This window comes from Pipistrellus hanaki (genome assembly GCF_964339955.1).
Source record: "Pipistrellus hanaki genome assembly, chromosome: 1".
In the NCBI taxonomy this organism is placed as follows: Eukaryota; Metazoa; Chordata; class Mammalia; order Chiroptera; family Vespertilionidae; genus Pipistrellus; species Pipistrellus hanaki.
In genome coordinates this window covers 97746727-97774401 of record NC_140503.1, presented here as the reverse complement: position 1 = coordinate 97774401, position 27675 = coordinate 97746727, and the positions used below count along the sequence as shown (strand labels likewise).

The window sequence follows — 27675 nt, the reverse complement described above, 5'->3', positions numbered from 1 at the left end:
TCACCCTCAACTGCCCTCCCCTGCAGACTTGGTCACCCTTAACAACTCTCCCTTACAGCCTGGTCACCCCCAACTGCCCTCTCCTGCCAGCCTGGTCACCCTTAACAACCCTCCCCTTACAGCCTGGTCACCCCCAACTGCCCTCCATGAAGGCCTGGTCACCTCTAACTGCCCTCCCCTTCCGGCCTGGTCGCCCCCAACTGCCCTCCCCTGAAGGCCTAGTCACCTCTAACTGCCCTCCCCTACAGGCCTGGTCACCCCTAATTGCCCTCCCCTTCCGACCTGGTCCTGCCCAACTGCCCTCTGCTGCTGGACTGGTCACCCCTAACTGTCCTTCCTTGCCAACCTGGTTACCCCTAACTGCCCTCCTCTGCAGGACTGGTTCCCCAAATTGCCCTCTCTTACAGGCCTGGTCCCCCCAACTGCCCTCCTCTGCCAGCCTGGTCCCCACCAACTGCCCTCTTCTGCAGGCCTGGTTGCCCCCAACTGCCCTCCCTTGAAGGCCTGGTCCTCCCAACTGCCCTCCCCTGCAGGCATGGTCACCCCTAACTGTCCTCCACTGAAGGCCTGGTCACCCCCAACTACCCTCGCCTGCTGGCCTGGTAACCTCTAACTGCCCTCCCTTGTCAGCTTTGTCGTCCCCAACTGCCCTCCCCTGAAAGCCTGGTCACCCCCAACTACTCTCCCCTGCAGGCCTGGGTTCTCCCCACAACTGCCCTCTCCTGGATGCCTAGTCACCCCTAACTTCCCTCCCTTGCCAGCCTGGTTGCCCCTAACTACCCTCCCTGCAGGCCTGGTCACCCCTAACTGCCTTCCCCATCCAACCTGATACCCCCCCAACTGCCCTCTGCCAGCCTGGTCACCCCTAACTGCCCTTCTTTGCCTTCTAGTCACCCCTAACTTCTCTCCCCTGCTGGCCTGGTTGCCCCCAACTGCCTTCCCCTGCAGGCCTGGTCACTCCTAACTTAAGGTGACCAGATTGTAAAGCGGGACATCATTGACGGGAGGGGGAAAGGGTGACCAGTTCTTGATTAAAAATTTGGTTTATATGGAGCAACAAAAATAGTACTGTAATATTTTTTTAAAATTTCAATATAAGTACAATTTATAAATATAATAAATTAAAAAATTATGTATGTATTATTTTATTTTATTCTTTGGCATATTTCTCATTTGAGTGATTTTTTTTTAGTAGATTGCTGTTGTTTTTTTTTTAATACCATTACTTTTTATTCAAATTGATTGGCTCTTTCTGGGAAAAAAATTTTATCCCCACAGGTTGAATCAGGGCACTTCCTCTGGGGACCTAGTCCTCTTCTCCAGGCTGGGAGCCCCAGGGCATCTGCTGCCCCTCTGGGTCTCTGGCCTGGCCCTGTGGGCACACAGTCCTCAAGGACACCACCAAGAAGTGCGTGGGAGGAATGAGCCGTTTGGGCATTGCTCTGAGGAGGGGAAAGTGTGCACCTGCCCCGTTAGTGCTCGCTGGCTGGTGGCTTTCAGCACTCCCACACCATAAATGCTTTGTGCTTTGCCACTGCAGGTCCCTAGCACAACCTACGGGGTCCTTAAAAGTCATCATCAACACAGATGTCAGGGTACACGTCGAAAGCCTCTCTGTTGCAGTTTCCATCAGGAGTGAAAACATATCTGTGGAAGGTCCCATCTACACAGATGGCGATGACGGAGTTGACATTCTTGGAAGTGTTGCGACCGAAGGCGCAGATGCAGGCCGACTCAGCGGGCACTGTGAAACTCGCCAGGCTCCACTGAGAGTCCACGTACTGTCCTATCATAGGCCCAACTTTGCCCACTCGAGCTAGCGCAGAGCGGCTGTTGAGGCGGGTATCCTTGAAGGCAAAGGTGTGGACCGTGCCCTTATCACTGGAGGCGCACAGGAAGAAGGAGTCATGGCTGAAGCTGAAGCTGATGCAGTAGAGGGTGGCAGGGTCGGTGCCTCGGCGTAGCTCCACCAGTTTTTCATTGGACTGTGTGTCAAAAAGGCGAATAAGGGTGCCCTTCTGGGAGGCCGAGGCCACCACGGTGCCCGGCTGGTTCAGGGACACACAGGCCACGTCGCTCTGATGGGCGTTGATGGTAAATGGCGCGGACGAAGTGCCTGGCTTTGTGCTCGCCAGGTCCACGAGCTGCAGACTCCCGCGCTTGTGTCCTGGGAACACGAGCAGCTGTTTCTCCAGGCTGGAGCAGAGGTCGCAGAGCCCCTTTGGGTTGTCCCGGGTGTTGAACTCAAACAGCTTCCGGGGATTGTCAGAGAAGGAGTACACATAGATGCGGTTCCTCCGCACAATCACAATTTTGTCATGGCGCATGCGCACAGCCAGCACTGCCTTGGTGAAGGTGAACTCCAGCACCAGCTTATCCGTGGAGGCCTTGCCCTCCCGGGCATCATCCCAGATCAGCACCGAGATCTCTGAGAACTTGGGACTGCTACCACCGCCCACCAGGGCCAGCAGGTTGGAGCGGTCCAGCATTTCCACCAGGCCCATGCTGCCCATCTGCTCATGGTCCAGGTGTCCCTTCTCCATCAATGGCTCCACCTTTAGATGCGTACGCCTGTCTCCATGGCACAGCTAAAGCAGCTTTGGTCTTGATTGAAACACAGGCTGGTCACCCTCGAAGTGGTTGCTGAGTCATGATTCAGGATTGCTTCCCTGACCTCCGCTCCCGCCTCCCGATCCTAGGCCCGGGTCTGGGTGCCGCCCGCAGCACAGCTTTCTGACCTCCAGGGCCTTGACACTCAGCTCCCTTGTTTACTTCAGGTCTCACTTCCGGGGGAGGGAGCCTGGCACCGGAAAATCAGATTGCTGTTGTTTAAAAGGTCATGAAATTTTTCACAAGTATTTGTTAAATTATATTTCACACATAAAATGGCTTTCAAAGGCTCAACACTTAATTATAACCTAAGTCATAAGTATCACTTTCAAGGCTGGCGCTAGAGTTTTTGCTGCCACTATAAATATAAATAATACGAGTACTGTGCTAAATTCAAGAAAATTTATGTATGTATGAAATAAATAAATAAACTACTTACCGAAATTATCTGAATAGCTGATTTGTAATGATATCACTTGTTTAACTAGCTTATTAGCACGCAGTACGAAGTGTATCGTCTGAGAGACAATTACAAAATGTTTTCGTCGTTGCGAACTTTAATAAGCAGTTCTCAATGATCAGTTCTCAACAATTATTTGTTATTATTAAAGTTTAACATTATAAAATTAACAAAAATAATATAAAACTCATATTCTGGCTAAATAGCCACATGGCCGCCGAAAACTGTATATTCCCTTCCTGTTCTCCCACAGTTCCCTAGCTTGTTGTGCATTCTTTCCAAAAATTGGAACTTTTTTAAAACGCTGCGGGACATGGGACAAATTGTTAAAAATCAGGACTGTCCCGCCAAAAGTGGGACATCTGGTCACCTTACCCTAACTGTCCTCCCTTGACAGCCTGGTCACCCCCAACTTCAATCCCCTGCAAACCTGGACCCCACAACTGCCCTCTCTTAGCGGCCTAGTTACCCCTAACTGCCCTTCTTTGCCTCCTGGTCATTCCTAACTTCCCTCCCCTGTCAGCCTGGCACCCCTAACTTCCCTCCCCTGCTAGCTTTGTCACCCCCAACTGCCCTTCCCTGCAAGCCTGGTCACCCCCAACTCCCCTCCCCTGCTGGCCTGATTGCTCACAACTGCCCTCCCCTGTCAGCCCTCTTGTGGTGGCCATCTTGTGTCCACATGTGGGTGGCCATCTTGTGTGTTAGAGTGATGGTCAATTTGCATATTACATCTTTATTATATAGGATAGATTTACAGGTATGGACAACCTACAGACAAGAGCTTCACACCATGATCCTTTACTATCAAGCCACAGACATCACAGAATGCATGCATAAAGAAAAAATAAAATCCACCAAAGAAGAGCAATGCCTCTCATCCCAGAGAGGATTAGGCTAAGACCGTGGAGACCAGGCCAAGGACCACTGGAGGTCTCTTGCCATCTGGAGCTGATCAGACTCACCCAATAAATGCACGCCTCAAGCTCAGATGAGAGGCAATGCAATGCCTCCTGTGCCATACACAGTACATGCTTCTTAGAAGGAAGCCCGGACGGGAAGCAGCCACTGCTCCTGGTGCCATACAAACATGCTTCGTTTGTCCTACCAAAATGCTTGACTCAACTTCAGTCTTAGGTGAGACAACAGGGATTGCTGAGGCTGTAGCTGGGACTCAAACAGGAAAATTCCTGGCAGCACTGCAAATAAGTCTATGCCATAGCCGGTTTGGCTCAGTGGATAGAGCATCAGTCTGTGGACCAACGGGTCTGTGGTTCGATTCCAGTGAAGGGCATATACCTCAGCTGCAGGCTCCTCCCATGCCCTAGGCCCTGGTCAGGGCTTGAGCAGGAAGCAACCAATTGATGTGTTTCTCTAACATAGATTTTTTTCTCTTTATTATATAGGATAGATTTCCCTTTCTCCCTTTCTTCCACTCATTCTACTAGTAAAAGTCAATGGAGCCCTAGACAGTTTGGCTCAGTGGATAGAGTGTCGGCCTGCGGACTTGAAGGGTCAGGGCATATGCCCGGGTTGCAGGCTTTATCCCCATTGGGAGGTGTGCAGGAGGCAGCCGATCAGTGATTCTCTCTCCTCATTGATGTTTCTATCTCACTCGCCCTCTCCCTTCCTCTGTGAAATCAATAGATGACACAGCTTCAAAGACAGCGGGAGCGAAGCCTCGAGAAAGAATCTTCCCGGGTCAAGACGGTCCACAGTGCCTCTGAGACCAACGGCACGGGGTTGCCTGAGGGCGGGCCTCAGGAGGCTCAGCTGAGGAAGAAAGCTCAGCTGAGGCCCCGGTTTTGCTTCTCAGCCTCCTGCAGACGGCTCAGAAGCAGAACCGGGGCGTGTGCAGCTGGAGCAGGCCTGCGGCCACGGGCCGGTGGAAAGGAGGAGGCCCTGTGCCAGCTACAGGAAGAGAACCGGCAGCTGAGCCACAAGCAGGAGCGGCTTGCGGAAGAGCTGGAACGGGAACAGCAGAGCCCGCAGCAGCTGGAGGGCGAATGGCGGGATACAGAGGGCAGCTGGGTGAATAATGAAAAGGTCTCAAGAGGCTGCCTGCAGGCCCTGGCCACCAAGAGGGCAGAGGATCTGGAGTCCTTGAGGAACGTGGGCACCCAGACACTCCTTCCTCGGCCACTGGACCACCAGTGGAAGGCAAGACGGCGGCAGAAGATGGAGGCCTTGGCCAGGCTGGAGCTGCAGTTGGCCTTGGAGGCTGAGATCCGGGCCAGGCAGAGCTTGCAGGAGCAGCTGACCCAGGTGCAGGAGGCCCAGCTGCAGGCCGAGAGCCGTCTGCAGGAGGCTGAGAAGCAGAACCGGGGCCTGCAGCAGGAGCTGGCTGCGCTGCGGGAGGAGCTGCGGACCCGCGGGCCAGGAGACACCAAGTCCTCAAACTCCCTGATTCCCCTCCTGCCTTTCTGGAGCTCAGAGAAGGATTCCGCCAAGGACCCTGGCTTCTCAGGAGAGGCCCCAAGATGCGGAGTGGAGCCAGAGCTGAGGCCAGAAGGGCCGACGCAGCCTGCACCTGGGGGCTGTGTTCCCCAGGGGACCTGCTGCTCCCACAGCCCCTGCAGAAGGTCCTCCTGCAAAGCCTGGCTCATACATGCTGCGCCCTGAGTTTCCCGTGCCCCACCAAGTGTCTGCGCTGCACCTCGCTGATGCTGGGCATGGGCCGCCAGGGCCGGGGCTGTGATGCCTGCAGCTACTTCTGTCACTGGGCTTGTGCCCCACAGGCGCCACCCTGCCCCGTGCCCCCTGAACTCCTCTGCACGGCTCTGGGGGTGCACCCCAAAACAGGCACGGGCACTGCCTACAAGGGCTTCCTGTCGGTGCCACGGCCCTCCGGCGTCTGGAGGGGCTGGTAGCGGGTGTTTGCCGCCCTCAGCGACTCGTGCCTGCTGCTGTTCGATGCCCCGGACCCTCAGCTCAGCCTGGTCAGCGGGGCCCTCCTGCAGGCACTGGATCTGAGGGATCCCCAGTTCTCAGCCACCCCAGTCCTGGCCTCTGATGTTATTCACGCCCAATCCAAAGACCTGCCACGCATCTTTAGGGTGACAGCCTCCCAGCTGACGGTGCCGCCCGTCACGTGTGCCATGCTGCTGCTGGCCGAGAGCGAGGCGGAGCGGGAGCACTGGATGCAGGTGCTGGGTGAGCTGCAGTGGCTGCTGCTGGACACGCGGCCGAGGCCCAGGCCCGTGTACACCCTCACGGAGGCCTACGACAACAGGCTGCCCCTGCTGTGGCACACGCTCTGCCCCGCCATCATTGGCCAGGACCCGCTTACTCTGGGCACCGAGGAGGGGCTGATTGTGATCCACCTGCACAGCAATGACATCTTCCAGGTGGGGGAGTGCTGGCGGGTGCAGCGGCTGGCCGTGAGCCCCACCGCGGGCTTTCTGGCCGTGCTGTGCGGCCGAGGCCCCAGCGTGCGCCTCTTCCCCCTGGCAGAGCCGGAGAGCGCCGAGGTGGCCGGAGCCAAGATCCCCGAGTCCCGAGGCTGCCAGGCGCTGGCAGCCGGGTGCATCCTGCAGGCCCGCACTCCTGTGCTCCGTGTAGCTGTCAAGCGCCAAGTGCTCTGCTACCAGCTGGGCTCAGGCCCTGGGCCCTGGCACCACCGTATCCGTGAGCTGCAGGCACCAGCACCTGTGCAGAGCCTGGAGCTGCTGGGCGACTGGCTGTGTGTGGGTGCAGCTGGTGCCTTCTCGCTCTACCCGCTGCTCAATGAGGCTGCGCCTTTAGCGCTGGGGGCAGTCTGATGTCCGAGGAGCTGCCACCATCGAGAGGGGGCCTGGGCGAGGCGCTGGGGGCGGTGGAGCTCAGCCTCAGTGAGTTCCTGCTGCTCTTCGCCACTGCTGGGGTCTACGTGGACAGCGCCGGCAGCAAGTCTCGCGTCCATGGGCTGCTATGGCCAGCATTGCCCACAGGCCGGGTTACGCAGTGCCCTACCTGACGGTGTTCGGTGAGAGCTCCATGGACGTGTTTGATGTGAGGAAAGCAGAAAGGGTCCAAAAGGTGCCACTCAAGAAGGTGCGACTCCTGAACCTGAGAAGGTCCGCCTGACCTACCTCAGGAACCCTCTCAGAGAGAAAGACGAGTTCAACATCCCCGACCTCACCGACTGCAGCCGGCGCCAGCTGCTCCGCACCAAGAGCAAGCGCAGCTTCCTTTTCCGGGTGTTGGATGAGCAGCAGCGACAGCGGCAGCGCAGGGAGATGCTGAAGGACCCCTTCGTGCGCTCCAAGCTCATTTCACCGCCCACCAACTTCAACCACCTGGTGCACGTGGGCTTTACCCACAGAAAGCCCGGCGCCAAGGACCCGCCCCCGCCTCCTGAAGGGAAGGGCCGAGGTGCCTGCAGTTCCGTCCCGCAGCGGCCCCACAGCTTCTCCGAGGCCTCGCGGCACCCGGCCTCCATGGGCAGCGATGGGAGCGCAGACCCCATGAAGAAGAAGCCTTGGACATCCCTGTCCAGGGAGTCCGTGTCCTGCCCGCAGGGATCCCTGAGTCCCGCAGCCTCCCTGGTACAGGCCTCAGAGCGGCCCCGGAGCCTGCCCCCAGCCTGGAACCAGAGAGCTCCCCGAATCCCAGGACTGAGACAGGGAGCAAAGAGCTCTGGCGGGTCCAGGACAAGTGGAGATTCGGACTCAGGGAGAGCCCGGCTGGGGAGCCACCGGGAGGCCGCATCCCACCTCCCGCCACACTCCCAGCCCGTCCTGTGCTCGCCACCGGGACAGAACGGCCCCCTCTGCTGTGGGCTGGGGGCGCTTCTGGCCCTGTGTCCAGGGATGATTGTGCCAAAGCCCTCGTTTCCAGTGCCCTGCCTCAGGGGCTCTGGAAGAGTCAGGAACGAAGGGCCAGGTCCCTGGGAGCAGACTCAGGTCTGGGCTGCGCCCTGTCCAGCCCCCAGGGAGGCCAAGTTGGGGCATATCCCGGTCTCTGCTCAGGGCCAGGGCGAGAAGGACAGGCTCTGAGCCAGAGGAAAGAAGCGAGAGAAGCAGGGGGAAGGATGTAGGTGAAGGAAGTGAGAGGCAAGTAGGGAGAGAGGAGGTGATGGTGATTAGAAGGAAGGAAAAGCCACCCGGAGAAGGAGAGAGGGATAAAGGAAGATGGATGAACAAGAGACAAGGGGAGAGGGAATTGGAGGAACACACCCACGGGTCCTTTCTCTGGGGAGGAGCAGGGTGGGGTTGGGAACAGGGAGAAGAAGCTCCATAAGCAACTGACACCTAATCCGTCCAGAGGAGAAGAGGGTTCCTGAGCTGGGATGGAATGGGGAGGGTATTTATATGGGCTACTCGGTGGGAGATGGGCACCTGGTCAGTCCATTGGCGGGTCTCCAGGCACACTTTGGCCCTTCCCCAAAAAAAGGGGGGGGGTGTCTTTTTTTCTCAAAGCTTCAACCAACTGTGTGATAGATTAAATAGAGAAGGTAGACCGGAGATCTGGATGGCAGGACACACACAGGCTTTACTGGAGGGAAGGGTACCCCTGCCGGCTGCTTCCACGGAGAGGAGCAGAAGAGAGCGAGGGAGGTGTGTACAAGAACCTTTAAGGATAGGGGGCGGGGCTTAGGGCACTCAGCACACGGATTGATTAGGGACCAAGGGACTTAGGAATTGGGGTCTTAGGGTATTTGGCAGGTGCTGATTGGTGGTTCAGAGCTCAGGAATGTCTGGCCGCAGGTGGGGTTTATGTCTGTCCATCAACTGGAGAAAGGGAGGATCTATCATTCCAGGCTTCTGGTAATGTTTTTTAAAAATTGAGAGTCCGGGCGAGGTCAGGGGGCGAAGGTCAATCTTCCGTAGCTACTTCCAGCTGTGAGGGGGTGTCGTCTTTTAGGGGCATCTACCCAGGGTCTCAAAGATTCTGGTGTTCAGTTCTGAATTCAGTGCCAGATAGATCTCTCCCATGGTTGGCGAACGCCTGCATTCTGTTCTGCATGAGACATTGGCCAAAGAGCAAAATTAAGAGTATAAATACCTGCCGGGACCAGTTTGGCTCAATGGATAGAGCGTCGGCTTGGGGACTGAAGGGCCCCGGGTTTGATTCCGGTTAAGGGCATGTACCTTGGTTGCGGGCATATCCCCAGTAGGGGGTGTGCAAGAGGCAGCTGATCGATGACTCTCTCTCATTGATGTTTCAAACTCTCTATCTCTCTCTCTTCCACTCTGTACAAAAATCAATAAAATATATTTTTTTAAAAAAAAGAGTATAAATACCAGTGGGCCTAATAGTGGGAGGAGCCATGGGGTACATGAGCAAAAAGCAGGTAGCATTTTTCCGTGCTGGATAAGGGGTGCAGCAGCATGATTTCCAAGAGATTGGTTGGTGACATCTTGAGAGCGATCCTATTGAGTCACTTGGAAGATAAAAGCTGGTCCTGAGGCTGCCACGGCATCACTTGTCTGGTTTTGCTGTTTCTCTGGGCCTGGAACTGACAGACAACCTAGGGGGTTAAGATTCTTGGGGAGGTAAAAAGGAGGGGCTCCTTGGCGTAGTCCGGATTCCAGTTAGGACCATGGGCAGAAGGTCCGGCTAGGGCTGCGAATTTCTAAAGCATTTTAAAATATATATATATTATTGATTTTGTACAGAGAGGAAGGAAGAGAGATAGTTAGAAATATTGATGAGAGAGAGTCATCGATCGATCAGCTGCCTCTTGCACACCCCCTACTGGGGATATGCCCGCAACCAAGGTACATGCCCTTGACCGGAATCGAACCCAGGACCTTTCAGTCCCCAAGCCATTGCTCTATCCATTGAGCCAAACCGGTTTCAGCAGGGCTGCGAATTTCTAGAGAGAGAGAGTTTAGTTAGATGGTCTTTAAGGAAGCCGTTGCTCTTCTGGATCTTACCCGATGAATGTGGGTGGTAGGGTGTGTGCAGTTTCCAGGAGATGCCAGAGATTATGTGTGTTATCAAGATCTCAGCAACAACCTCAGCAGTTTCCTTGCAGGTAGGGAAGGCCTCTGCCCACCCTGTCAGGGTGTCTACCATGGTGATAGATATTTGGTCTTCTTGTGGGGAGGCATATAAAGTCTACCTGCAGTCCTGCCCTGGGAGGTGTCCCCTTCATTTGATGGGTAGGAAAGTTGGGGTGCATTCCTCCCTGGAGTGAGGCAGCTGCACACGTGGAGCAGGGGAGCAGGCACTCCTGACTGCCTCTCGCAGTGTGGGTGAGGTGAAGAGGGATGAAGGGCTTCTCCAGGGTCCACTTGAGTGTTACAATCGCATAGGAGGCTTTCCGACATTCCTGGGGGGTCTAGACACAAGTTTCCATCCACAAGCAGAGTTAAATCAGGATTAGAGAGAGGAATCTGAGAGTCCCACCTGAGGTTGAGAGATGACCTCGGGGCAGGAGTGCTTTGCTGCAGTTTGGGTAGAGGCAGCAAGAAGGAGAGTGGCTGAGTTCAGGGCTGAGGGCTGGGCTAGGAAGACATCAGGACTCTCGAGGAATAGGAGATCAAGTTCCTGCATGTGAGAGGGGGTAAGGAGAGATCAGGATTGGTGTGACAGAAGATACTGTAGTCTATGGATGGAGAAGACCTGTAAGGGTTGCTGGAGGCAGATCTTCTGGGCCTCCTTGATGAGAACAGCAGCTGCAGCCAGAGCCCAGAGGCAGGGCTGCAATCCCAAACTGTGGAATCAAGCTGTTGGGACAGGTAGGCTATGGGGGTGAAGGCTGGCCCTAGGGGCTGGGTGAGGACCCCCATGGAGAGGGAGAGACAGACACCAGAGGGGTGTCCCGGAGTTAGAGAAAGCTTGACAAACGAGGGAGGGTGAGGAAACCTGGTATAAGGGCTTAGCTAGGAGAGAAAAATTTGGGATCCAATGATGGAGAAATCCTACCAGTGGAGACCAGCTATATGCCTCAGATGTGTAGGGCTGGGTTTTAACAAGCATTCTTGGGGGTCTCTGGGTAAGGCCTGGCCAAATATATGATAGTCTCTGAACCCCTGGGACAGGATTGTCCAGGTGCAGGTGTCAGCAACCTACGGCTCCAGAGCCGCATGCGGAAAGAGAAAGAGTGGGCTTGAAGTGTGACTGTACAGTGAATGGAGAACAAGAGCCTGAAAGAGAAAAAACAAAAGCCAGGTTAAAAAAAAAAAAAAAATTAACAGATACTAATTTTTGCTGATGGTTAAGCATGGGAGACAGGTCCCTTTGTAAGGTGTACACTGTAGGAAATTTGTGGCTATTATATAAAAAATTATTTTTTAAATAAATAAAATTATTATTTACATTTTTATTTAATTTATTTAATTTAATTTACGGAATATTGGGGGGCCTGATGAATTGTTTTTTTGTTGTTTTTTTTAAAAAGGTGTCTTGTTAATTTAATATTTATTTTTATGAGGAGGAGTAATTCTGAGGGGGTCAAACAAAGAAATAATAAAAAAAAAAGTGGCAAAAATTATTTTTATGATGAGGAAGAGTAATTTTGAGGGGTTCGGAAAATAAATAATAATTAAAAAAATGAGAAAAAATATTTTTATGATGAGGAGGGCTTCTTGAGGGGGTCAGGAAAAGAAATTATTACCAAAAAGTGACAAAAAAGTTATTTTTATAATGACGAGGATGACATTGGGCCCTCATTATTAATTATTATTTACATCAGGCACTGATTATGATTTATGGTACACTGGGGCCCTGATTAATTTTGTGATTTCTTATTACGTCCTTGTTTTCGACGCCCCGGTAGGCCAGCCATGGATAAAGGCAAGAAGAGAAAAATTTCTGAAGAAAACAGAGTGTTTAATGATACATGGACTGAATCATTTGCATTCTCTACTGGAGACTGGTTTACCAGTATGCTTAATATGTAGTGAGAAATTTGCAAACAACAAAAAGTTGAATGTTGCAAGACATTTCCAGAATAAACACACAGCCTTTGCTGAAAAATATTCAGATGGAGATGAGAGAAGAAAAGCCATTGCAGAACTTATGAGGAAGGTTGATAGGAACAAAAATAATTTCAAGAAGTGGGTGAAGTCTGCAAATTCCACAACATATGCTAGTTTTGTGGACGCTCAGGAAATAGTCAAGCACGGGAATCCGTTCACAGATGGAGAGTATATAAAAGAAGCATTCATTAAGGTTTCAGAACATCTATACAAGGACTTCAAAAACAAGAATGAAATTGTGCAGAAAATTAAAGACATGCCTCTCTCTGCGAAGACTGTCAAAGACAGAACCCTAAAAATGGCAGAAAACATTAGCAAACAGCAAATTCAAGACATCAATTCAGCTGTGGCATACTCCATCACCTGTGATGAGTCCAAAGATAAAGGTGATATTGTACAAATAGCGCTGTTCTGCCGATATGTGAACTCTTTTGGGCCACAGGAAGAACTGATTGAGCTGATACCACTAAAAGACCAAACAAGGGGTGAGGATATCTGTAAGGCTGTCCTGGACTATTTAAGTGCTGAAAAAATAAACACCAACCACCTGATCTCAGTGGCTACTGATGGGGCACTGAGCATGAGAGGAGCACAGAAGGGCTTTGTGGCTCTCCTGCAGAAGGCTCTGGGTAGAACGCCGCTCTCATTTCATTGCATCCTGCACCAAGAGGCATTGTGTGCTCAAACATTTCCCCCACAATGCACAAAAGTGATGGATGTGGTCATTCAGATTGTTAATAAGATAATGGCAGAGGGTTTAAACCACTGCCAGTTCCGTTTGCTATTGGATGAGGTGGAAAGCATATATTCTGACCTCCTGCTCCACAACAAGGTCCGGTGGCTGTCCAGAGGCGAGGTGCTAAAATACTTTGTCGCATGTTTGGAAGAAGTAAAAACTTTCCTGGCCAGCAAAGAGCTTACCTTTGCTGAGCTGGAACAACCAGAGTGGCTGGAAAAATTACATTTTATGGTAGACATGACAGCACATCTAAACACACTAAATACAACCCTTCAGGGGAAAGGAAGCACAGCCCTGCACATGCTGGAGGAGGTTTTGGCATTCGAGCACAAGTTGACAGTGTTTGTCAAAGATTTACAGAGAGGTACACTGTCTCACTTTCCCTTTTTGAGAGAGTTCAAACAAAGTCATGATACGATAAATTTGAAATATTTGATGTCTGCAATCACCACAATGCAAAGTTTGTTTGGGAAACGACCTGTGAGTTCAGAGAGGAAAAAAACACATTATCCTTCCCTGTCACTCCTCCGGTGATCGATCCATCCCTATTGAATATGACTGCATTTGCAGTTGTAAGTCAACCTGATCTTGAGATGGAACTGGCCGATATAGCCGACAAAGATATATGGGTGTCCAAGTTCAAATGCTTGACCACTACTCTTGAGGATGTTGCCCATCAGAAGGCCATTCTGGCTCAGAATCATAAATGGAGTGAAATTGAAAACCTTCCCAAACAGGACAAACTTGTATTCAAAACATGGAATGCCATCCCCAACACTTATATAAACATGAAAAAGTATGCATTTGGAGTCCTGTCGATCTTTGGCTCCACATATGTATGTGAGCAGGTCTTCTCCAACATGAACTATATTAAAAACAAACATCGGTCACGCCTCACAGATGACATCTTGCAAGCCTGTGTGAAAATGAAGGTAACGTCTTACAGCCCTGATGTGCAGACACTGTGCACTGAGGAGCAAAAATCCCATTAACCAGGTAAATTAAATATTTTAATTAGCTATTAATTTGCAAAAATATATTTTACATTGTTAAGTGAAAAAGTCCTTTTTTTCTTCAGATTGACAGCTAACTGCACGATCCGGTATATAGCATTAAGGTAAGAAACAATATATGCAGTGTTATATTTGTTTTAAATGTCGCAATGGTTTTGCGGCTCCCAGGTTTTTTTTTCCTTCAGAAACGGGTCCAAGTGGCTCTGTATGTCTTAAAGGCTGCAGACCCCTGGTCCAGGTGAGTGGGAGACAGATCTGGAGTTGAAAGATAACTGAGACCTAGATGTTATTTTTAGGGGGAAAAGAGTAGAGGTCTTAATTGCCTCACTAGTGACATGAAAGGGGAGAATGGGTTACCATTGGAAGTAGGTTCTTGTTTTTTCAGTTTTGCCCCTTGCTGGGCATCCGCATGTTTCTTGTAGCTCCTGAGACAGGGTTCCAAAGTAGGTAGAGCAGTGGTTACAGGGACAGGTAAAGACTGATTATTGAGGCTGCATCTACGTTGGGTGAGAGATAGATTAGAGTACAGGTTCCTGTCCAGCTGATGGGGAGACAGATATATGAGTTTTCCCCACAGAGGAAGAAAAATCCCTGATGATGGAGACAAGCTGAGAGGTGTAAGAAGAGGTGGACTGAAGGGTATGAGATTCCTTTTTCTAGTTCCACACTCCAAGCTGAGAGAGTAGGTGAGTGATTGAGACTGTGTTGCAGTGAAAGTGGGAGGGAAAGGGGAAGGAAAATAGTAAAAGCCAGGGACCTGGATGGTTGGATAAGAGGTTAGAGACTGTGAATATTCTTAGGGGATCATAGACGACATTTTATTATTGAGCACAGCCATTATTATTGAAATATGGTAGCAATCATACTTGGGTAAAAACTGCTGTTTGAATTTTAACCTTGCTATCTGACTTCGACCTTTGATTACTTGATTAAACAATAGGGTAGTTACAGGAGATTGACTCCCACTGACTCAGTAGCTTCAGGGGTAGAAACTATAGATAACCTTTAGAGATTAACCTCCGAGTTCTGCTTTTGTATTGTGGGCAAGATAGGGCCACATTCCAATGTCCAGCAGGGTGTGACTGGGAACCAACCCTGCGGGCTGTCCCCAGTCTTTAGAATTTAGTCTTTAGGATTTAGGAACAGATAAGGACGGCCAGTTCTTTGTCCTGAGGGGCCAATCAGGGTTAGCCGAGGCAGTGACATCACCACCGACCGGAGTAAAACCCCTGGACTGGGCGAAATTTGCTCTCTTCCGCCATGCTGCCGGCGTGAGTGGGACAGCCCATGCTAGCATGGAGGAGAAGGCTCTTTTGTTTATTGCATCGGACTCGGCTCCCTGGTGGTCCTTGGGGATCACGAATTCATCTGGGATCCCCAGCCAGGACCATGAGGGACCCGATCCGGAGAGCCTGACTGGCCGTGGTAGGTGTGTGTTTGTCTGTGTTTTTGTGTGAGCGCTCTGGAGGGACTGCCCCTCCATCGGGGCTCTTACCTGGGTGTTTGCCGGCTGCTGCATCAGCCACAGTTTGAGCCCGGATTCGAATCTGTAATAAATTCTTGCTGGCTTAATCAAATTGGCTTTGGTGGTCCATCTCTTGGGGACTTGCTCCGTAACAATTATTATTATTATTATTATTATTATTATTATTATATTACTATTTTTATTAAACCTCCCCCTACTGATGAATGAGGGGCAAAATAAGTATTTATCTCCTCAAATGCCCTACTCCCGGGAGGGGTCAACCCTGATGCTTGCGAGGCAGGAAGAAAATAATAAAGACAACTTTGTAAGGTGAAAAATAAATAAATAAATAAATAAATATAAAAATTGTTGTAATGTACCCCGTGAATCACACAATGACGCCTCAGGAAGTTGAATTAAGGAGCCACATTTATTTCATAAGCCGGTGGCTATGAGGGGCAATACAGCACTCCAAATCTCAGCCACGAATGGCAGTAACATCAGGCTTATATAGGCAAAGGTATCGATTACATCTCTTGGTTGGAAATTAGGAACCTGATTGCAAAAGCAGTTTGTTACAGAAGCTTAACTGAGCAAGTTAGTTATCTACAAAGATTAACTATAGTTTTAGGTCTCAGAGTCAATGGAAAACACATTTTCTGGAGCCACTGGGGCAATTAAAGTAATTGTGCTGGCCTGGTCTCCAGGTGCAGAGGAATGGGTTTTGAAAGACCAGTAAAACCACAATCAAGGGGATATACAATTGAATGTGGTGATTTACATAAGCTCTCGGGAGATCAAAATAACTTCTCTATTATTTTAGCAAGCAAATAATTACAGAAGCCAGAACAGCAGGGTTGCCTGAAATGATTTCTACCATGCTTCAAAATCAATGGAAAAATAACTGAGTGAGTATTAAAAAAATAGAGTTCAGGCCTCAGTTCTGGGAACCCCCAGTCCAGGCAGCAAGCAATCCCTTCATGGTTGCGAGAATATGTAACCGGATAATCAATGGGTCCATGCTGCCTGTCACCACTTGAGCCAATTAAGTAGACACAGGTAGAATCATATATGAGCATTTATTCCAATACTGCCGGCAGTATGGGAGAGCAGCAGGTCATCCACAGAAATCTGCTCTGCACCCCACTGAAAAGGAAAATGGGTGGGAGGAGCTTGTAAACTAGTTCAGTATGCGGCTAAAACTGTAGTCTTACTTCCCCACTCTGCCTGACTTGGGCAGAGCTGCAGAGCCTCAGCCCAGGGCCCGCCACAGCTGACTTGGGCGGAGTTTTGGAACATGCCCCCAAGCCCAGCAAGACTGACAGGGACGCTCAGGGGCCCTCCACAGGAGGAGACATATGGTCCAGAGCCTCCCCACGAGTTCATTCAGGCTTAGGGTCCGGAATTCCCCTGGACTGGCAGATCTGGGAAATAAAGGATCATTCTCCCGTGCATTCTGCCACAACACCACCATCAGCCAGCTGCTTATATTGAGTAAAAGGACAAATATTACATGGGAACCAGCCAAAGAGTATGCCAAATGGGCAGTTAACAGGTAAGCAGAGGGCTGGGGATATTCAAAGGGCTTAGTGATATGCAGAGGCTGGGTCTTCAAAAGGCTAGTGATATGCAAAGGCATGGGGTCTTCAAAGGGCTGGCGGCTCTGGTTTCTGCAGCAAAGTTGTTCATCTTTCCCTGATAACAGGCAGCTCCAAATGGGGAGGATGAGCTCCCAAGTCCCTAGTGCAGCTGCCAGCCAGGTTAGAATGTGCCTTCTTTAATCAGAATAAAACAATCACTGTTAACAGAGCGTGATTAATATTTCTTACAATCTAGCTGGTTCCCCAGCATTCTATTTCTGCCCCTATCAATATTAACAACACAGAAATCAGGCAAATGCTGCAAAACAGGGCGTTTTTTAGAGCTGGTTGTACATGGCACACAGTAATACTGGAAATTTCTTACTCATGTTATTTTATTGGTTAAACTGGGCAAGCTCGAACTTCTGGGTTACAGTGCAAAGCCATGGAAGTAAGGCTAGGGGAGGAAGCAGTTACTAAGTCCCAGGCACTGACCCGAACCATTTCAACAATGAGGAACTGGCTGAGAGAGGTAAAGGGACTCATCCAAGACCACTTAGTAGGACAACTGCTGACATCACATTCGAAGCCAAAGTTTTAGTTCTTAGAAGAGGATCTTTAAAGCCAAATGTCCCTTGTCCGTTGTCCCAAGTAGATCTCAGAAAAGGTTCTGGGGTGTTTATCTAAGGCATCCCTTGAGATAAACTTTACCATGCAGCAATTGGGACATTCAAGTAATTGCTGATGGAGAGACTGCTCTGCATCAGCAGGACCAGAGTGACAGACTTAGGACCAACAAAGACCAAAGGCTTTGATTTAAATTTTAAGTGTACGCAAATTAATTCAATTCCTGCCGAAGGAATTACACCACATGAAACATATGCAGTTGCAAAGCACACAGCTTTTTATTACACAAATTCCTGAGCGGCTGCGGGTACAATCCGTGGTGCTGTCCTCCGTGGTCCGCGGCTGGGCTGGGCTGGGTGCAGGGCCGCGTTCATTACTGGCCATTCTTCTCATCTGGCGGGAAGCAGCATCGCATCGCTGCCTGGCAGGGGTCCGTATTGAGCCTGGTCGTACCCGTAGCAGCCCAGGCGTCTATCAGTGATTTACATCAATGCACATATGTTCATCTTAAACACCGCAAGGGGGCCAAGGGGAGTAGGTCACTCAGGCCAGTGTTTATCTTGATACAAGTCACTCTGCGTCAGTTCAAATCCTTATCTCTGGGGTACACACGCTTCAGGGCAGTGGGGAATGTATCTTTAATATCAGACTTTAAGTTTTAAGGGAAGTTAACTCAAACATTTTTAACTTTTCACATTCTTTAAGCATTTTTAAACATTTCTATATTTTACTACAACATCCTTACACAGTTTCTAGCACAGGGTTCTGAACTTCAGAAACAAAATGGGAAAAGGGGGCTCAGGAGAGTGAAATAAGAATTTTTAGGGGTGAAATGGGCAGGTTTAGGGAATTTTAAAAATTAAGGGGGGCCGAAAAGGGTTTGGCTCAGTGGTAGAGCGTCGGTCTGCAGACTGAAAGTTTCCAGGTTCGATTCTGGTCAAGGGCATGTACATTGGTTGCGGGCACATCCCCGGTAGGGGGTGTGCAAGAGGCAGCTGGTCGATGTTTCCCTCTCATCGACGTTTCTATCTCTCTCTCTCCCTTCCTCTCTGAAAAAATCAATAAAATATATATTTTTTTAAAAATTAAGGGGGTTCATGGAAAAAATACAGGCTGCAAAGAGGCAGCAGTAATGTTATAATAATGCAACCCCTCTAATGTATGACATAATTACTGTGTGAAATGTCCATTTGCTGTATGGAAACCCCAATACTCTGTAACTTCCAAAGTTAATGAACACCCCACTATCTTGATGTAAAAATTCTAAGCCCTTAAAGTGTAAACGCCCTGCTCCCAGCATAAGGCACACACATCTGGCCCACACTGATAAGGTCACAGTTGTTTGCCACGGTCCATATAACCCTGAGACTATCTTCAGTTGTGGTCTCCTGCCGGATAAGAGGATTCCACGTCGCTCCTAGAGACAAGCCACTGATTGCTCCGCTGTGTGAGCCTGAACCAACTGCGGCTGCCTTCCTGTCACTGTTGTTGTTTTTATTGATTTTTTACCCAGAGGAAGGGAGAAGGATAGAGAGAAACATTGATCAGCTGCCTCCTGCACACTCCCTACTGGGTAGGTGCCCACAACCCAGGTACATGCCCTTGACCAGAATCGAACCTGGGACACTTGAGTCTGCAGGCCAAAACTCTATCCACTGAGCCAAACCAGTTAGGGCCCTGTCACTGTTTTCATCGTCTGTCCTTCAGTGTACATCACCAGGTGGCCGTTGCTGGAGCCTGGATCCCACTAGGAGTAAGTAAATAAACCCTGTGTGATTGCATACTAATTCTGTCCTGTGTGTTCAAATGTCCCCGTTTGGCTCAGTTGTCTAGACATTGAAGCACCAGGGGATATGCTGATATTGCTGACTCCTGGTCACCTGCTGTTTGTCCCACTAAGTCTAGACAGATAATCAATTAATTGGGGCATAATTGGGGCGATTTACATTTCCATAAGACGAGGGAGTTGGGAGAAGCAGCAATTACATTTCCATAAGATACAGGAACAGGGAGTAGCAAAAGGTCTATATTTACAAAATAAAGGAGGAAGAAAGCCCAGAGGGAATAGGAGAACAATGAGGAAGGAGGGCCTCACAAGTCTCAGGTGAGGTTTTGATAGATCCTCCCTTCCCCCAACAGATGGACAGAGAATGAGTAAACTGCACCTGCGGCCTGGACATTCCTGAGCACCTCACCAGGCACCTTATATGGACTGTACATTGCACCACCAATCAGCACCTGCCAAATACCCTAAGCCCCCATTCCTAAGTCCCTAAGTGCCTAATCATGTGCCTTTTATGAAACCACCAAACTGTGCGTGCCGAGTACCCTAAGCCCCATCCCTTCCCTTTCCTCCCCTCAAAAGGTGTGTCCCCTCTGCACAGGTTGCTACTCCCCCTTACGCGGTAGCCCGGCAGGGGTCCTTCTCCTCTAATGAAGCCTGTAGTCCTGGTTTTCTTGCCTTATCTCTCAGTTTTTACCTTTAAGCTCAGGAGTTACTATAGTGACCAAATCAAAGGGGAATAGTGATCAATCAGAGGGGATATCGATATCGAGGCACAAAAAACTGTAGCCTCGCCGAAACCGGTTTGGCTCAGTGGATAGAGCATCGGCCTGCGGACTGAACGGTCCCGGTCAAGGGCATGTGTCTTGGTTGCGGGCACATCCCCAGTAGGGGTGTGCCAGAGGAAACTGATCGATGATTCTCTCTCATCGATGCTCCTAACTCTCTATCCCTCTCTCTTCCTCTCTGTAAAAAGTCAATAAAATATATTTTTAAAAAACAAAAACAAAAAACAGTAGCCTCTATGAATTATGAAAACAGCAAGTCGGTGGGGCTCTTTACTCCCTCCTCCCTCCCATCCCACGTGGGAGTCTGTACTGGTTCTTTAATAAATTTCTACCTTGGCTATAGCATCTTCAGTCCATGGTTTCACTCTTCAACTCCAAGGGACAAAGAGCCCCTGGAGAAACACCTGGAGTTCCAGTCCAAAAACCCTGTATCGGCAGCTGGCAGGAGGGAAGCTGGGGGAAGAACCCAGAAGTCCACATCCTCACTTTTGTCCTCTTCCTGGATCTTCCTGGCCTGAGGCAGGAGCCTGGTAGCCTGGGCAGCAGGGCAGACCAGAACATTCCAGCAGACCCTAACTAAATCAGAGGCACAAATATTTACTAAACTCAGGGGCAGCCCGGACTTGCTGGTAGGGCTGGGGGAGCAAGTAAGTGCAGGGGCCTCTTCCTCTAGGCCCTAGGGGCCAGGGGATCAGGGGAGGGAGAAGCCCCTCGTAGAAGTCTCACCTGACGCCAATCTCTTTGTCACATTTGTAGATGAGCCCTTCACACACTCAAGTACATAAAGCCCAGTCAGAAAGCACCTTCTCAGTATGAACAGAACAGGGAGCTGATCCCACTTTACAGATCAGGAGGCTGAGGCCATAGAGAAACAACATACCCACAGGCTGGGAAATGGGAGAGCCTGAAGTGGAGGCAGGCCAGAATCTTAGCCCCAATCACAACAGTGTCTGATGCTGCATCTGATCTGCCACCCCTTCCAGAACTTCCCTGACCCGCACTGGCCTGGACTAGTTACTAGTCCCCGAGTTACTAGTCCCCGACTAAGCCCCAGACTCTCTTCTATGGCCAGGCCTCCCACACCCTTGCTCTTACACCTTCCCTAGGCTATTCTATCCCCAGAGGAACCTTCCCTCTCTTCCTACCTCCCAGCTCAGGGAGCCCTTCCCACACCCTCTCCAAATCTAGACCCTCTTGCCTTGACTAGCTCAGACCTGGCCTCCAACTGCTCCTGCTCACAGGATTCTTGCCCTCTCAAGAGTAGGAACATGAAGGACTAATTGCAACTCTGTCACCCAGGGTGACCTGGGGCTGCCCTGATCTTTGTAGTCTCAGATCCCTCATTTGGACTCAGCTCGTCTGCCTCACCAGGGCACTAAAAATCTGGGAGAGAAACCCTTGGCAATGGGCACAGGGCATAACAATGCCCTGCCTTGTGCTCCATTCAGCCCAATTGTCATCCAGCCACACAGTCTTGACTTCTGCCTCTCCCCTGGGAGTGGGAGGCCTGTGTCTGGCCTGAGAGCTCAACTAGGAAGGGTGCTGTGGGAGCAGCCCTCCTGCTCCACCCCACTGGCCCCAGTGAGGCAGACCTTGAGTCCCAGCCCCTAGTAATTCTGCCCTTCAACCTTCCAGAGCGTTAACAACCTTTCCCAATCACAAACTCTCCATGCTATTAGCAAATTAGGAAAGCCATGGAAAATGCTGGAGATGTTTCCCCTGAGGTAGACTTTTGGAAAACCCAGAGAAGTGCCCTCCACAAGGACTAGAATCAGAGACGGTCATGGCAAATGCTCCGATTAGAGCAATTCAGGACCTGCCACCACTATAGTGGAGATGCCTGTACGCTTGGATAGCAGAACCTTGTCTTGAAGCCACGTGGGCATAGCAAGATCCGGCTATTTAATTGATTTGAATGATATTTTGAGTTGTTTTGGGGGTCTGGCCCTATCAGACTCGCCCCTTGGCACCGCCATTGCTCCGGGTCTTAGACGGTCCAGGGCTGAAAAAGGACCAAACCCCGCCAACGCCCAGCGACCCAGGAGGTCGGTTGTGGGACCAGGCCCGGCGGCCCCGGAGGCCGGGCTGCAGGCCCCGGGCGGGAGGAGGGAGGCTCCCAGGCGGGCGCTCGGGGTGGGGGTGGGGGGTCGGGGGGGCCGTGCTGGGCCCCGCTGCGACCTCCCGCTGCGGTGAGCGGGCGGGTCTCGGGGCTCCTCCTGCAAGCCGGGCGCCAAATTACATCAGGGTTCCCGGGAGCTTTCGCCCCGGCGCCCGGTCCCCGCGGCCCTCGCTCCGCCGCGGTGATCAAGGAGCTGGCGAAGCGCCACCCTCCCCAGGCCTCCAGGACAGAAAAGTCTCCAAGTTTCCGCCGGAGCCTCCTGGGACTTGGTTGGAATTGCGTTTAGCTCAAGAGTGGGCTGCACAGCAAATGTAAAGCCGGGCGTTGCTCTCAGTTTTTGCTGCGCGGCTGCAGGAGGAGAGGTGGCCCTGAGCCGGCACAGAGCTGGCCGGGTGGGCCCCCCATTTCGGCGGTGTGGGGGTGCTCGCCCAGAAGTCTGGCTCTCTCCGAGGGCCTCGGAGATGCCGCCCCGCAGAGGAAGGGTGACTTTGTAGTGTGCTAGCATCCCCCTCTTCCCACTTGCTGTGGGACAGCGACCCTCTGGGTAAAATGAAACACAATTCCTGCCTGCCACCGCTCACACCTCAGCGGGTTGAAAAGGTAATGGGATACACAGCAAGGAGGACGATTTCCGCTCAAGATGACAGCTTCCACCTCACAGCTTGTTTGGCGGAGGCAGTGGGCACCCCGCGCTTGAGACACTCAAGCAGAGTAGGGGCCAGAGCTGGTGAAAGAGGCAGCAGAGAGATGTTTGTTGGGACCTCCAGGACTGTGCAGTCCTGGGACTCCACTCTGCACTTGCACAATCCAATAACATAGCCACTGTTGGTTGAGCACTTGAAATGTGGCGTGGGGACCTCCTTAGAATCCCAGAGTTAGCATGAAGCTTATTTTAAGCTGAAGACATTTGAGATTCAACAGATGCAGAGAAAAGCCTCCTGGAGCTTTCCTTATCGGACTAAAAGCATCAGCAACTTTTGGGAAATGAGGCTGCCACGAATGCCCTGTCCAGGGAATTTTAAAGCCCTGAAGAAGAAGAGACACCATTCATACTTGTTAGACAAATATTATCACAAACCTTATCTTAAGTCTGTTCTCCTGAAAAGCCATTTGTCTTCCTAAAAGAAATCTATTTGTTTCCCCCTTCTGTTTTCTTAAATTAGATATGTAAGCCTTTAACTTTAATCATTTAATGAACCAGCTACCTCCTTTGTTGGCTCCTGCATGCATGTGAAATACCATTTTTTCCTTCCTATTAATGAGGCTTTTAGCAGTTTAATTTGCAGGTCCCAGTAATTGAACCTAAAAGGAAAATATTTTTTCTCCCCTATAGTGGCTAGCCTTCATTGATATATGCAAGTATGTACAATACATACAGGATTTCAAAGAATTAAAATGAAAGATATTAATTTCACATTTGATTACATGTGAAATAATATTTTCAATAAATTAATTAAAATTAACTGGGTCGGCAACTAAGTAATTGCGGGTTTCACACATATATGGCTTCAGTTGAATTTTTAGGTTTGCAGACGTAGTACAAATGTAAAACACATTTTGTTATTTGATAGTTGGCTATTCAGCTGTTAATCAGTAAAAAAAGTTTTTTGATCTGTTTTGTAGTTTTCGTTTGGCGTTCGTTGAAAAATGGAAAATCAAAAGGAACATTTTCGTCATATTTTGCTTTTTTATTTCCCCAAAGGGAAAAACGCATCGCAAGCTCATAAAAAGTTATGTGCTGTTTATGGTGACGAAGCCTTAAAAGAACGGCAGTGTCAAAATTGGTTTGCCAAATTTCGTTCTGGTGATTTTTCACTCAAAGATGAAAAACGCTCTGGTCGTCCAGTTGAAGTTGATGACGCCCTAATCAAAGCAATAATCAATTCGGACTGTCACAGTACAACACGTGAGATTGCAGAGAAGCTTCATGTATCACATACATGCATTGAAAATCACTTAAAACAACTTGGCTATGTTCAAAAACTCGACACATGGGTTCCTCACGAACTGAAAGAATCACAGTTAACGCAACGCCTTAGCAGCTGCGATTTGCTAAAGAAACGTAATGAAAATGATCCATTTTTAAAACGACTGATAACTGGCGATGAAAAATGGGTTGTTTACAACAATATCAAGCGGAAAAGATCGTGGAGCAGGCCAGGTGAACCAACTCAAACAACATCAAAAGCTGATATTCATCAAAAGAAGGTTTTGTTATCAGTTTGATGGGATTACAAAGGAATTGTCTACTTTGAACTCTTACCACCCAACCGAACGATCAATTCTGATGTCTACATTGAACAACTAACGAAATTAAACAATGCAGTTGAAGAAAAGTGGCCCGAATTGACAAATCGAAAAGGTGTTGTATTCCATCATGACAATGCAAGGCCACACACATCTTTGGTCACTCGGCAAAAATTAATGGAGCTTGGTTGGGATGTTTTGCCACATCCACCATATAGTCCTGACCTTGCACCATCTGATTACTTTTTGTTTCGATCTTTACAAAACTCCTTGAATGGTAAAAATTTCATTAATGATGATGATGTCAAATCGTACCTGATTCAGTTTTTTGCTAATAAAAACCAGAAGTTTTTTGAACGTGGGATTATGATGCTGCCTGAAAGATGGCAAAAGGTTATTGATCAAAATGGGCAATACATTACAGAATAAAGTTATTTAGTTCCATGAAAAAATTGTCTTTGATTTTCTTTTAAAAACCCGCAATTACTTAGTTGCCGACCCAATAGATTAGAGTAAGTGGATGCTGCACGGACACACTCCCAGGACCAAATGGGAATTATAACTAAAATACTTCCTGAATATCAATGGAAGACTAGCAGGAGAGAACCCTGATAACCAAAGACAGAAAATGAAGACTGCATAGAGTCTGTTACAAGGAGCGGAGGCGTGAAAGAGCTGGCCAGGCTCACATAGACAGCAACTGAAGTTCCAGAGAGATATCTCAGCTGTGGGGGGTGGCCACTGAGAACTCTGGGGTTTAATCCCCAAGCTGGACCCCTCAACAGAGAGCACCAGAACTAGGAAGGGTACCACATAACATCTGGCTGTGAAAAGCAACAGGGTTGCTATCTGAGAGGGAGAGATGGCTAGAAATTCAGGCACCCTCTTAAAAGGCCAATGTACAAAATTCCCTGTGAGCTCCTCACCTTGTGCTTTAGCAAAGGGAAGACAGAGTGGACTGGAGTTGTGTGAGCAGAAGCTAGGATCAGTAGCTTGAAGGCAGACACCCCGGTTTCCTGTGCTGAGTCATTCCCTCACACTGCAGAGGTTATCTTTCTCACACAGACAATTGCTACATAGACAGCTTTGCCTGAAGAGAAGACAGACGCCCACACTATTGCAAAACAACATGCCCGGCAGTAATAGAGTTTCTGGGACACATATAGTAATTATCCTCCAGGCAGTAGCAATTGCCCCATCTTCACACACCTGTGGATGATTGCCTAAGGGCAAGTCAGGATGGAATTCTATCAGTTTATAGGTGGAGGTAGTCTCTGGAGGATTTGAGTCATTGCCTGATCTAATAATCAGAAACAGTGTTTGATAGTGTCCAGCATCAGAGATTGAGAAGCATAGGAGATCTACCTAATACAGAATCATAAATCCAAACAGGCAGCCAAAATAAGGAGACAAAGAAACAACATCTAAATGAAAGACAAGAGAATTCTCCAGAAGAAAAGATAAATGAAATGGAGATCTGTATCTGATATAGAGTTAAAAAATAATGATGGTCTAACTCTAGAAGATGCTCAACAGCATGAAAAAAGATATAGAAACTATGAAAACAGAAATAGCCGAAGCCGGTTTGGCTCAGTGGTAGAGCGTCGGTCTGCGGACTGAAAGGTCCCAGCTTCGATTCCGGTCAGGGGCATGTACATTGGTTGCAGGCACATCCCCGGTAGGGGGTGTGCAAGAGGCAGCTGGTCGATGTTTCTCTCTCATCGATGTTTCTAGCTCTCTATCTCTCCCCTTCCTCTCTGTAAGAAATCAATAAAATACATTTTTAAAAAAAAGAAAGAAAGAAATAAGGTATGACATAGCACGAATAAAGGACACATTGACCCTAGCTGGTTTGGCTCAGTGGATAGAGCGTTGGCCTGCAGACTGAATTCCAGCCAAGGGCACATGCCCAGTAGGGTGCGTGCAAGAGGCAGCTGATCAATATTCTCTCTCATCATTGATGTTTCTATCTCCCTATCCCTCTTCCTTCCTCTCTGAAATCAATAAAGAAATAATAATAATAATAAAAGAACACATTGGAAGGAATACACAGCAGATTAGGGGAAGCTAAGGATCAAATAAGTGAATTAGAAGACAGGGTTGAAAAATTCATCCAATCAGAAAACCAAAAAGAAAAAAACAAGAGGATAGCTTAAGATAGCTGTGGGACAAGGTGAAATGTAACACTATTCAAACAACAGATGTGCCAGAAGAGACAGAAAGGGAAAAAGGGATGCAAAACATGTTTGAAGAAATAATACAGGAAATTTCCCTAATCTGGAAAAGGAAAAAGTCACACAAGCTCAGGAGGCACAGAAAACCCTAAGCAAAAAAAACCCAAATAGGCCCATGTCTAGACACATCATAATTTAAATGCCAAAAATTAAAGACAAAGAGATAATATTAAAGGCAGTAAAAGAAAAAAAAAAAACTGTTACCTACAAAGGAGCTCCCATAAGCTGACACCTGATTTCTCATTAGAAACTACAGGCCAGCCGAAACCGGTTTGGCTCAGCGGTAGAGCGTCGGTCTGCGAACTGAAAGGTCCCAGGTTCGATTCCGGTCAGGGGCATGTGCGTTGGTTGCGGGCACATCCCCGGTAGGGGGTGTGCCAGAGGCAGCTGGTCGGTGTTTCTCTCTCATCGACGTCTCTAGCTCTCTATCTCTCTCACTTCCTCTCTGTAAAAAATCAATAAAATATATTTTTTTTAAAATTATTAGAAGAAAAAAAAAAAGAAACTACAGGCCAGAAGGGAATGGCATGAAATACTCAAGGTAATGGAAAGCAAGGATCTGAAACTAAGATTACTATATCTAGCAAGGCTATCATTAAAAATAGACAGTGCTTCCCAGACATAAAAGACTAAAGGAATACATCACCACCAAACCAGCATTACAAGAAATGCTAAAGGGATTGCTGTAATGAGAAGTAGAAATAGAGAGAGGAACCTAGGCACACAGAAGTAAAATGGCAATAAATAAGTACCCATCCTATTTAATAAAAGGCTAATATACAAATCAACCAAACGGCGGAATGACTGGTCACTATGATGCGCACTGACCACAGGGGGAGCGCCCCTCAGCCAGAAGCCAGGCTCATGGCTAGAAAGCACAGCGGTTCTTTGAAAGGATAAACCATCAGCTGCTCCCACCTCCACATCAGTGCTAAGTATGCCTAACTGACTGCTTAGGCCCATAGAGAGCCTAAGCCATCAATCGGACATCCCTCAAGAGCTCCTGGACTGCAAGAGGGTACAGGCCAGGCTGAGGGACAACTCCCCGAAGTATACGAATTTTGTGCACCAGGCCTCTAATAAATAATAACCTTAAATGTAAAA

The 27675-nt window shown here is 49.2% G+C and overlaps 1 protein-coding gene, 1 long non-coding RNA gene and 1 pseudogene across 3 annotated transcripts; 1 reads left to right on the top strand and 2 right to left on the bottom strand.

Annotated features, from left to right (window-relative positions):
- Positions 1-1245: 1245 nt before the first annotated feature.
- On the bottom strand, positions 1246-2963 carry LOC311633471 (WD repeat domain phosphoinositide-interacting protein 4-like). The gene is given in 3 exon segments (XM_084906204.1): positions 1246-2560; positions 2563-2628; positions 2631-2963. Coding segments are annotated over 3 exon segments (1083 nt in total). The 5' UTR covers positions 2653-2963; the 3' UTR covers positions 1246-1565.
- A 1216-nt stretch (positions 2964-4179) lies between these two features.
- Positions 4180-12428, top strand: LOC311620704 (serine/threonine-protein kinase MRCK gamma-like; annotated as a pseudogene). Its single transcript has 3 exons — positions 4180-4204; positions 4894-7822; positions 12419-12428. The product of its transcript is annotated as a serine/threonine-protein kinase MRCK gamma-like (transcript).
- A 3462-nt stretch (positions 12429-15890) lies between these two features.
- Positions 15891-25369, bottom strand: LOC311633821. The gene is made up of 3 exons (XR_014797019.1): positions 25264-25369; positions 20304-20547; positions 15891-17871 (listed from the first exon to the last, which is right to left on the bottom strand). It is a non-coding gene; the product is annotated as an uncharacterized lncRNA (long non-coding RNA).
- Positions 25370-27675: the final 2306 nt, after the last annotated feature.